The following is a 12,157-nucleotide window of genomic DNA, read 5'->3' on the forward strand; positions in this document are numbered from 1 at the left end:
GCATTATAAAATATGTAATGTACTGTATTATTATTAGTTACACGATTATTATTTTTGTTGATATTATTTGTAGTATGCGTGATTTTTGTTCAATTTCGTTTTTTCTAGAATAATATAATGACATTTCCCGGGAAAGTAAAATATGTAGCTCACGGCAACAAACTTTCCACCAATCAGATTGCAGAAACCAACTCCGTTACAGCCACTATCGTGGAGTTTCAGAAACTTTCCACCAATCAGAGCGCAGACACGCATTCCCTGTCCGGCCAACAGCCAATCGGAACGCAGAGCCAGTCTCTTGTACAGACAGTAACATGGAAGAGCAGACTGGGCTGAGATTTCCAAACACAGCGAGCAGAGAACATTAAAGCAGCTCCTAACCTGTGTTTCCGAGCGCGTTTCGTCTGTTTTGTTTTGAAGAAAGTTTTTTTCTGAAGTAATGAGAATGTTGGGCATGTATGTGCCGGACAGATTCGTGCTGAAGTCCTCTAAAGTTCAGGACGGGATGGGGCTATACACTGCCAGAGCAGTCAAAAAGGTTCGTGCATATAAAACAAACTCTCAGCATGAAAGATAAAGTATGCGTAGTGCAGTAATAAAAACGCTTCTTTTTTAGCCTACTGTTTTTACTCTGCACATAATGTATTAAGTATAAGCGCCTGGTTGTAGTTGCATTCCTCTGTGTATGTGCTTACGTGTGCTGCCACGTCCCTTACAAACAATCACCATGGTAACCATCGTTTCCGCCAAAAATTCATCATGCCAACCACCATTTCCGCTATAATATGCAGACTGTGGGAACGTGTTATTAGCTTCCTATTAGCCTCCACTGGCTTTTAAAGAAATAAAATAGTTTACACTGTTTGAAAGAGAACCGTATTAACTTGTAACTTTTCAGAAAATATATATTTTTAAACTAACAGTAGCCTAAAACGTGTGTGTGTGTGTGTATATATATATATATATATATATATTATATATATATATATATATAGTGTTTGCACATAATTACACTTATATAAAAATACTTATTGAAATAATATACTTTACAAGAATATACTTAAGGGCAAACTAAATGTAATGATTTCAGAAACTTAACTGTATGTTATTTACAATTAAATGAAAATGTGTTAAAGTTTAAATTTATATTAAATGCAACTAGTTGATATTAGTAGCGCTTTTTGACCCACTGAATTGGAATTAATTACGTCAATATGGCATTTCATTATTTCTTTGATTTTCTTTGAAATATGGTTTAAGTGAACTGTCAAATGTACTGACAATCATTTATGTCATTTCTGATGAAATGTGTATGTCATGCGTTTAACTGGTGAAGTTGCATTTTAGTACATATAAAATATATTAACTTTAAATGTAATATCAAATAACACACTACAGTTAAAATTATAATCAAGTTCTTTACATGTGCTTTAGTATGTTACTCAACACATCAAAATAAGTGCACTTCCTTAAAGCATGACAAAAGATTATTAAACCATAATGATTTAAAGTGTACTTTAAAGTAAAACTTTTTAAAAGTGTACTTAAGTGTGTTAAGAAATGTAGTCATGAATGTACTTCCTTTAAGTACACTTAAGTGACATTTAATTTAATCAATATAATATTAGTATAATTTAAGAATACAATTAGTACAAGTACATTGTTTTTTTTTTTAAATATACTTTTAAGATTTGAAATACACTACAATTGCACTTTCAGTAATGTATGGGAACGTATGAAATAGGAAATAAACTGAAAAAACTTTGTTTTTGAACCAAATCACCTACCCTGCCTTTAAGAGTAGATGTGGGGGAGGGGTTAGGATTAGGCAATCAGGTTGAGACTTCAACAAGAGGGTAACAATTTGGCAGGGGTGCAGAATTCGGCATAATACAGGCAGCCTCAGATTATTGTTGTTTCACATTCACAGCATGTTAAAACATCACACTCTTACTTGATCTGGACAAACCGTGTATCATTAGAAAGATTAAAGACTCCAGCTTCAATATTTGACCACTGTTTATGATAAAACTCAGCTGCAGTGATAGTAATTTCTTCATTTATGTCAGGAGTGCAAAATAATCAATCAGTAATGTATGATATTTTGAATACAATAACAACATTTATTAATATTCAGTCACGTCTGCTGCGGTTTATTTGTGGTCACATAGCTTCACTGAACAGCGTCCATTAGAGCTTAGAGTCCAAAAGTGTGCATACTTGTAGAAATATTGATATATTTACACGTTTACTTAATATTTCTTTAGACAGAATCACAATTTATATAAATTTTGCCACCACGAAGTGTCGTACACTTAGGGCTGCACGATTAATCGAATGCGATTGTCATGCGCATCTTGTCAGTAAAGCCGGTTCTGTGATCAGTAGTAAGTCTCCAGCACGTGCGTTCAGATGGAGCAGCGTTTACTACACAGAGCCGTAGTCGCATTCATAATCGCAGACGATTTAATCGTGCGATTATGAAATCGAAGAAATCGTTCTGCGATTATGAAAGCTGTTTGCGTAGCTTGTCAGTGAACTACGGCTCTGTGTACTAAATGCTGCTCCATCTGAAAGCACATGAAAATACCACATTTAATAAAGTTTTTACTCCAAACTCACTTCGTAACGTCAGTCGAGTGTTTGAAATAAATCCTTCTGTGAGATGATGTGGCTTCTTACACAGAATAAGGCACGCAACACATTTCATAGAATTCCAAGCAGTGATAAAGGCTGTGTCGATTAGCATTGCATTATTATACTTTATTATAATAAAAATTATAATAAGACGAACCCAGATAAACCATATATTGTCGTAGTCGTGTGTTTATTAGTCACGTTGAATTAATGAAAGCAGTTAAATCTTCTGTTTATTCAGCAACCGTTATAGGCATTTCCTGGGTTTCTTCTGGCATTTTCGGTTTATTTGGAGTTTCAGCGCGAGAGCGCCCTCTGGTCTTCGGATGGAGATTTACTGCTGATCACAGAACCGTGCTTCACTGAAAGATACGCATGACAATCGCAGCTTCTGCCTAATCGCGATTTATCGCCTTTGCGATTAAATTTCGATTAATCATGCAGCCCTACGTACACTTGCAGAACACAAGCTTCTGGAGGGCGCATAAGTCTGAACTAACGAGTTTAGATATATTGGTGCAGCACCCGTGGTTGTCTTGTAGGCACACATCAGTACCTTGAATTTGATGCAAGTGGCTATTGGCAGCCAGTGCAAACTGATGAAGAGAGGTGTGATGTGGACTTTCTTCAGCTTGTTGAAGACCACTCTCACTGCTGCATTCTGGATCAGTTGCAGAGGCTTGATAGTACATGCCGGAAGGCCTGCCAAGGGAGCATTACCATAGTCCAATATGGAGAGAACAAGAGCTTGGACAAGGAGTTGTCTGCTCTGATAGGAAGGGTCTAATCTTCCTAATGTTGTATATGGCAAATCTGCAGGACAGGGCCGTTGTAGCAATATGGTCTGTGATGCTTAACTGCTCATCGATTACAACTCCAAGTTTCCTGGCTGTCCTGAAAGGAGTTATGGTTAACGAACCTAGCTGTATAGAGAAGTTGTGATGAAGTGCTGGGTTGGCTGAGACCATGAGCAGTTCTGTCTTAGCAGGGTTGAGTTGAAGGTGATGGTCTTTCATCCATCCAGAAATATCTGTCAGACACGCTGCAATGCGAACAGCTACCATTGGATCATCTGGTTGGAATGAGAAGTAGAGTTGAGTGTTATCAGCATAGCAGTGATAGGAAAAGCCATGTTTCTGAATGATAGATCCTAATGATGACATGTAGATAGAGAAGAGAAGTGGTCCAAGCACTGAGCCCTGAGGAACCCCAGTAGCAAGAAGTTGTTATTTGGAAACCTCACCCTTCCAAGACACCCTGAAGCACCTACCTGAGAGGTAAGACTTGAACTGCTGTAGTGCGGTTCCTGAGATGCCCATCTTCATGAGGGTGGACAGGAGGATCTGGTGGTTAACTGTGTCAAAAGCAGCTGACAGATCCAGCAAGATGAGTACTGAGGATTTGGAAACTGCTCTTGCCAGTCTCAGGGCTTCAGTAACCGAGAGCAGGACAGTCTCAGTTGAGTGGCGGCTTTTAAAGCCAGATTGTCCAGGAGGTTGTTCTGTGCAAGAAACATAGAGAGTTGGTTGAACAAAACTCGCTCAAGTGTCTTTGCAATGAATGTAAGAAGATACTGGTCTGTAGTTTTCTAAAAGTGCTGGATTTAGAGAGGGTTTCTTAAGCCACGCGATACGCATGAGAACAAAGGCAACTTGAACACGCGATTACCACGGTAAACACAGTAAGCAAAAATGGTGCTCACAATGCGAAACATTGGATGAAAATCCTAAACACTGATTTGGGAGTGGGGGTTTATATGAATGTATCTCTGAGGCGAACTGACTGTATTCAGAAAAGTTTAGATGGTATTTTCTTTTCATCTTCTCTCTGTATAATGCATATTAGTGTTTATAAGCACAGCACTGCTTTGTTTACAATGGTAACTAAGGAAACGCTGTATCACTGCTGTTCCATAAGCACCAGCTGCTGTCAGAGAGTGAGTTTGCGTCTCATTCAGCCCGTCTGCTGTTTTTGTTTCATTCAGATATGTTTTATGTAGTATAGTTTCACAAAGCTTAAGTCAGACCATTCTGTTTTTGCTTCAAAATGTGAAATTATACAGTCTAATTTAAATGAAAAACTGATCATGCTTGCATATTTCTTTGGAACGTGATTAAAATGCAGTGGTTCTGCAACTGTTTCATGCATTCTGATTCATATAAAGGCTCAGTCAGGGAAAAACCGTGATTAAACTGTGAAACCACCACAATCCTAAAAAAAAAAAAAAACCTGATACAGATTTTTTGTCAAACCGCCCAGCACTACTTGACATCTCTCAAAAATTAAAAACCTGAGTGGAGAATCAACCCATAGACTCTTAAAGATCCCCAGAGCCTTGCCTTGATCATGTTCAGATACCACACAGAAACTGCTGGATGTGATGTCAAAGCCTAATCACACACACACACTCGCTCTTTCTTCACAGGGTGAGAAGTTTGGTCCATTTGCAGGTGAAAAGCGGATGCTGAGTGACTTGGATGAAAGCATGGATCCACGACTGATGTGGGAGGTGGGTGACTAGACTCAACAATCATTCCATTGCTTTACCCACAATGCATTGCTATACGTTTTTTGAGTTTGTGTCACTTTGGAGCACTTCAAAGGCAACTCATATCTTATCAAGCATTTATAAAATGCCAGTTTATATCTTGGCTATTTTATGACTGTACAACATTTATGTTTTTCTGAAGAGAATGTGAGTGGTTGCCCATACAAACTCACCATGACCATGCTAGGCTGTTGGGAGTGATTGTCCGAGTGTTCATAATTCAATTGCTATGGTGTTTTGACAGGTTTTTAATTTGTTGATATATATGGTTTGCTAGGTAGTAGCTAGAGGTTTCTCTTTCTTTTATTCACATATAAACATTAATCAATGCACACATCAGTTATGAGGTTCATTCTTATGTGTTACGTTTGAGCTTTTGTAAGAACCAGTGAGGTTTGTTCTCGCATGTTAAGCAAACGTAAACATAAACTTCTGTTTATGTTTGCCAATCAATGTTTATATATGAATAAAAGTCTACATTGAATCTGTTCATCATATAAAGCGATTGAGTCTCTAGAGAAAATTTGAACTGAAACGCTCGATTCCTATGGATTAGTTTTACGATCTCTTTATGAACTTTTTGAATCATCAAAGTAGTAGTTGCATGAACTGTCAATGGAGTGACAGAAATCTCTCAGATTTCATTAAAAATATCTTAATTTGTGTTCTAAAGATGAACGAAAGTCTTACGGGATTAGAAAATTTCTGGCAAATTTCAGCAAACTTTCCAAAAGTTTCTGAAAATTTCCAAAAATTTCTGCAAGTTTCCAAAAAAAACTCTGGAAAGTTCCCAGAAATTGAATGGAATTCCCCCCCCCCCCCCCCCCTGTGTTTTTTGAACTTTAAACCGCATAAACACATTTCATTACACCAAATACACAAAATAATGTTCTTTTTAGCAGCATCATATGACCCCTTTAATACATAAGTGCACTTTTACCATATTTCAAAGACAATATAAGTAATTCTAAAAAGATTCTGATAAAACATTCTGATAAAGATGTGCTTAAGTCCTACTTAAGTGGGTCAAAAACACTCTTTAAGTTCAGCTAACTGCATTTAATATAAATTTAAACTATTATACATTTTCAGTAATTTGCAGTTAGTATGTCTGAAATATTACATTCATTTAGCACTTAATTATATTCTGTTAAAGTATATAATTTCTGTAATAAGTACTCTTTTTAAAGGTCTGCTAAAGTTTGCTTCTTCTTCACAAGGGTGATTTGGCTTAATTCTCTCATTCATTGTAAGTCTATTGGACTTTTTTGCCTGTTTTATTGTTCACCCAACAAAAACACCTCTCAACAAGTCACATGATTTGTGCTTTCATTCATGTCTGTCTAGCACAAACAGTGCGGGATGAGTTACAAACCAAAGTTTAATACTTGGGGTTAGAGCTTTGTTCAGACAATACTAAAACTAATAGTGATATCTTTGCAAAGACTACTAAAATGGTTTTCAGTTTTGATTCCATCAGTTTGTATCTCTGTGACTGAGATTATTGAGGTCTGACTGAATTTTAACCATCTTGGAGAAGTTGCTGCCCCTCTTGTTCAGACAGACGCATCACTGCTCATCTCCAGGCAACCATTAATTGGATGAGACGTGCCAGCATGAACTCCGCTCACGCTGACTCTCCCATGCCAGACACGTCTCAGTGCATGCCGTATCTAATATCCCATCAAATATCTGCTCTTCAAAGATTTGGGTTTATTTTTGGCTGCATAAAAGTTGTAATTATAACGCAGACCAGGTCGGGTTCAGCCACATTAGACTTGTGATTTATTGATCTGCCTGCCCTGATGACACTATTCTGCCTAAAGTATAGTGAGCTTAAGTCTTAAATTACACACTTGTGCATATAATTATTATGATACATCATCTTAGTATACTATCTTTCACTGTGCTGCTCTTTCATCCTGCTTGTGTGTTGTGATGCAGGCAATTTCAGGGAATTTACCTTTCAAGATTAGTCAGAATAAGTCGCTATTAGATAGTGTTTCAGTAAGTTAAGAACGAGAAATGTCTCAAATTTATAATTTGTATTCAAAAACAGTCGGACAAAGGTACTCGTCAGATCTGGGAAAAGAGCATTCCTGTGGGACGTGAGCAATGTTCCTGATTTAAGGCTGAAATTGTGTACACTCTCAATGTAATATTGTTGTGTAAGCAAATTTGTTAGTTCAACTTTATATTGAACTGTATATTGAAATACATTGTCACGGGATAGTCTTGCCAACCTGGTTGTATCAACAAAGAATGTAATTATACTTGCACAATACTGATTATATTATGGCTGATAAATGGCAGATTAAAATGTATACACTTTCTGTCTAAATAAATAAAAAAACAAAACACTAAACACTAAAATCGAAGTGAATTTAAGCATCATGACATTACAATGTGCAGAATGAAAAAAATAAATTAATTTTCAGATTTTATAAAAATTACAGGGTCTCGGTCACGGATCGTAAAAGTTTAATTATCTTGAGCTCCATGTTGTTAGAACCGTGCATCATGTGCGAGGCGCTGTGAAAGACGCACTGATCAAACACATCTGTCTAATGCATGTTTACATAGAAAAACAATGGAAAAGTAGCCGAATGGAAAAACGTGTGTGAACGGCCCCTTAGTGTTTTTAAAGATTATTATAAGTAAGTCATAATAAGTATGACAAGAAGACCAACTTCCCCTAAAACTTCATCAAAAATAAGGCATGTCATTTATCTTTTTATTATTTATAATAATCTATTAGATGTGACTCTTGGTGCATTTTGCAGTATTTTAGTTAATAAAATAAGATAAAAAAAAATCACAGCACTATTATGCTTTTTATAACCTGCTTTAATGTACATGGATCTGTGGGTTGGATTCAGTGGATACACAGCCCATAGAGCCTCACTGAAGTCATGTTTCACTGCAATATTATGGCAGATAGTGGTACCATTGATCTTCATCTATGTTTACTGGAGAAGAGGCTATAAATGTGTAATTTTGGGTCCCACCTGGACGCTATGCAATTCATGAAAGCATCTTGCGTGGTATTTGGATAAAGCTTTGGATTGTTCATTGGACACTATATTTCAATGACTGTTTAGAGGTTGTTGAGAAGCAGCTTTGAGGAGCAACATTGCCACTTGGATTCTGATTGAATGGCTTGTAACCTTTGCATCTGTGCACTTCTGCAGGTTCGAGGGAATAAAGGTGACGTGCTGTATATCCTAGACGCTAGTAACCCTCGCCATGCTAACTGGCTTCGCTTTGTTCATCAGGCCCCTTCACAGGAGCAGAAGAACCTGGCCGCCATTCAGGTATGACAAGATGCCACAACCTGATAACCACAGAGATCTCTTTACACTCTCTCACATACTAGGTACTGACTACATTGGCAGCTGCCTTCTTAAGAACTTTATTTGAGTGACTGATTTGGAACACTGTATAGACAAAAAGTCTGCATCAACCTACAAGAAGTGTAAGTAAGGTTTGGCTCTAAGGCTTGACTAATTGCGTTTTGGGTTAGCATGTTGCTAAGCTAACACTGCGAAACTCTAAAGGTGTGGTCACATTTACATGTAAGAGTAAAAGGTGACCAACAGAGCTGTGTGAGCTGTGCTTAATACATCGCCACACTATCGATAATAGACAATGGACTTTTTTCTGTATTTTTATTTTTTTTGCATTAGTCCACCCCAAAATGAAAATTTGCTGAAAATGTATTCAACCTCAGGCCATCAAGATGTAGATGAGTTCGTTTCTTCATCAGATTTGGAGAAATGTAGCATTGCATCACATGCTCAACAATGGATCCTCTGCAGTGAATGGGTGCCGTCAGAATGAGAGTCCAAACAGCTGATAAAAACATCACAATAATTATGGGCTCATATTTTGGCCAGAAGTGATGGTTTAAAGTTAAAAACATCTTGATGGGTTTGTTTCTTACAAACACACATCATTTCTCTTCTCAAGATGTTAACTGATGGACTGGAGTGGTGTGGATTACTTGTGGATTATTGTGATGTTTTTATCAGCTGTTTGGACTGCATTCACTCACTTCTGATATTTTTGATGGATTTTTCCACTAAGATTAATTAGTTAAAATTAGCTAAAAATTATTTGTTAAAATTATTCTAGAACAAAGCATAATTGCCTGTCTGTTTTTGCAACAGGCTTCGCATAAAGGGCACACCTTAAATGGGACATCGGATGCAAAATTCACTTTTACATGGTGTTCACATATAAATGTGTCTTAGTAGTGTGGACACAACTACCCTACAATGATAAAAATCAATTCACTACTTTTTTTTAATCCCCCAAAAAACCTAATTAGTCTCGATAATCAATCGTTTTGATTTTCTGAGCAATATGACGTCATACTGCTCAAGCCCCGCCCACGGCCGCTGATGGACTGTGTATGTTGCAGACATTTCAAGAAGACCCTAAAGAATCACACCAACTTGTGGAAATTGGGCATCCGATGTCCCCTTTAAAGTGCTGCCTACGTATTGCCTCCAATTGTTCTTCATGAACATCTTGATGGGTTTGTTTCTTACAAACACACATCATTTCTCTTCTCAAGATGTTAACTGATGGACTGGAGTGGTGTGGATTACTTGTGGATTATTGTGATGTTTTTATCAGCTGTTTGGACTGCATTCACTCACTTCTGATATTTTTGATGGATTTTTCCACTAAGATTAATTAGTTAAAATTAGCTAAACATTATTTGTTAAAATTATTCTAGAACAAAGCATAATTGCCTGTCTGTTTTTGCAACAGGCTTCGCATAAAGGGCACACCTTAAATGGGACATCGGATGCAAAATTCACTTTTACATGGTGTTCACATATAAATTATTTGTTAAAATTATTCTAGAACAAAGCATAATTGCCTGTATGTTTTTGCAACAGGCTTCGCATAAAGGGCACACCTTAAAGGGGACATCGGATGCAAAATTCACTTTTACATGGTGTTCACATATAAATGTGTCTTAGTAGTGTGGACACAACTACCCTACAATGATAAAAATCAATTCACTACTTTTTTTTAATCCCCCAAAAAACCTAATTAGTCTCGATAATCAATCGTTTTGATTTTCTGAGCAATATGACGTCATACTGCTCAAGCCCTGCCCACGGCCGCTGATGGACTGTGTATGTTGCAGACATTTCAAGAAGACCCTAAAGAATCACACCAACTTGTGGAAATTGGGCATCCGATGTCCCCTTTAAAGTGCTGCCTACGTATTGCCTCCAATTGTTCTTCATGCCGGGTTGACCCTGCACCTACTTTCCTCTTGAAACACTGTACCTCTATCATTTCTGCTCCAATTTCACATTCATGTCTCTTATCTCTGTCACTGTTCCAGTTTCACTTAAAACTGCTGCTGTTACTCGTATTCTTAAGAAACCAAATCTGGACCCAACTGACTACGCTAACTATCGCCAATCTCCAATTTACCGTTTGTTTCAAAAATCATGGAAAAGGTTGTCGCCACTCAACTGCAGTCAATTCTAACTCTCAACACTCATTTTGATATATTTCAGTCAGGTTTTCGCTCGCAACACAGTACTGAAACTGCTTTAGTAAGAGTTATAAATGACCTCCTATTTTCTGGTGACTCGGGCAGTTTTTCCATACTCTTATTACTTGATCTCAGCTCAGCTTTTGATACTGTCTGCCATAAGTTATTACTCGTGCGCCTCTCAGAGATTGGCATCTCAGGAGCTGCATTATCCTGGTTTTCCTCCTATTTGACAAACAGACAATACTACATCACCATGCGTAACTGTAAATCTCCCACTGTCTTACTCAAACAGGGTGTACCACAGGGCTCAGTTCTAGGGCCATTATTATTTACATTTTACCCCTCAGACAAATTATTCGCCACCATGGTTTTCAGTACCACTGCTATGCCGACGATATTCAGATATACACTGCTTGCCGACCTGATTCTATTCACCAGACTTCACCTCTATTGTCATGCGTCAACAAGTTAAAGATCTGGCTTAACTCCAATTCTCTCAGTTTGAACTTGACTAAAAACAAAATCTTACTTGTCGGTCCCCCAACAAAAAAAAAAAACTAATGTCCCCAGATTTGACCTTGAAGCTAGATCAATTATTCCATCTGCCACCGTCAGAAACTTAGGTATCATTCTTGACTCTTCTTTAAATCTAGATGCTTATATTAGTAAACTCTCTAAAGCTGCATTTTTTCAACTTCGCCGTATTGCCAAACTCCGTTCCTTCGTCAGCCCAAAAGATGCTTAATCACTAGTACATGCATTTATCACATCTCGCCTCGATTACTGTAACACTCTTTTTTCTGGACTACCAGTGCGCTCCATTTCCCCTCTGCAATATATCCAAAATTCTGCTGTGAGAATGTTAACTTACACTAAACGGTCTGCTCACATCACTCCTATTCTATTGAACCTCCACTGGCTACCTGTGTCCTCTCGTATTATTCATAAAATTCTTCTGCTTACCTTAAAGTCACTCTATGGTCTTGCACCTACTTATTTCTCTGATTTACTTTCTCCATATACACCCTCTCGACCACTTCGATCATCTGGAGGTGAACTTCTCTGTGTTCCAAGATTTTGATTTTATGGGAGGTAGATCTTTCTCCGGTTATACTCCGGTTAAACTTTGGAATTCACTTCCCCTGTCTCTTAGGACAATTACCATACTGCATGAATTTAAGTCTAAACTCAAAACCTACCCGTTTAACCAATACTACCGGTCACAATATGTCTTTTCTTAAACTGTTCTGGTTCTCTGCTTGTATTTGATTGTTTGTACTACTGTGATATGCAGCAATTGCACATGTCTTAGACTTGGCAAATGTTCATTGTCCATTTAATTGATTATGTATGCAATGATTGCTTTTCTGCTACTCTTATTGTGAAGCGTCCTTGAGCTTGGGAAAGGCGCTATATAAATTAAACATATTATTACAAATTAAACA

The 12,157-nt window shown here is 37.5% G+C and overlaps 1 protein-coding gene across 1 annotated transcript in view; it reads left to right on the forward strand.

The window, feature by feature from the left end:
• The first annotated feature begins 310 nt into the window (after positions 1 to 310).
• Positions 311 to 12,157, forward strand: part of LOC107710229 (PR domain zinc finger protein 5-like) — a 76,496-nt gene continuing 64,649 nt past the window's right edge. The window contains exons 1-3 of the mRNA XM_016514966.1: positions 311 to 538; positions 5,063 to 5,146; positions 8,377 to 8,499. Of these exons, the coding sequence (XP_016370452.1) occupies positions 440 to 538; positions 5,063 to 5,146; positions 8,377 to 8,499 (306 nt within the window). The 5' untranslated portion in view covers positions 311 to 439. The remainder of the gene's footprint in view (positions 539 to 5,062; positions 5,147 to 8,376; positions 8,500 to 12,157) is intronic.

This window comes from Sinocyclocheilus rhinocerous, unplaced genomic scaffold (genome assembly GCF_001515625.1).
Source record: "Sinocyclocheilus rhinocerous isolate Xijiao unplaced genomic scaffold, SAMN03320098_v1.1 scaffold1167, whole genome shotgun sequence".
Classification (NCBI taxonomy): Eukaryota; Metazoa; Chordata; class Actinopteri; order Cypriniformes; family Cyprinidae; genus Sinocyclocheilus; species Sinocyclocheilus rhinocerous.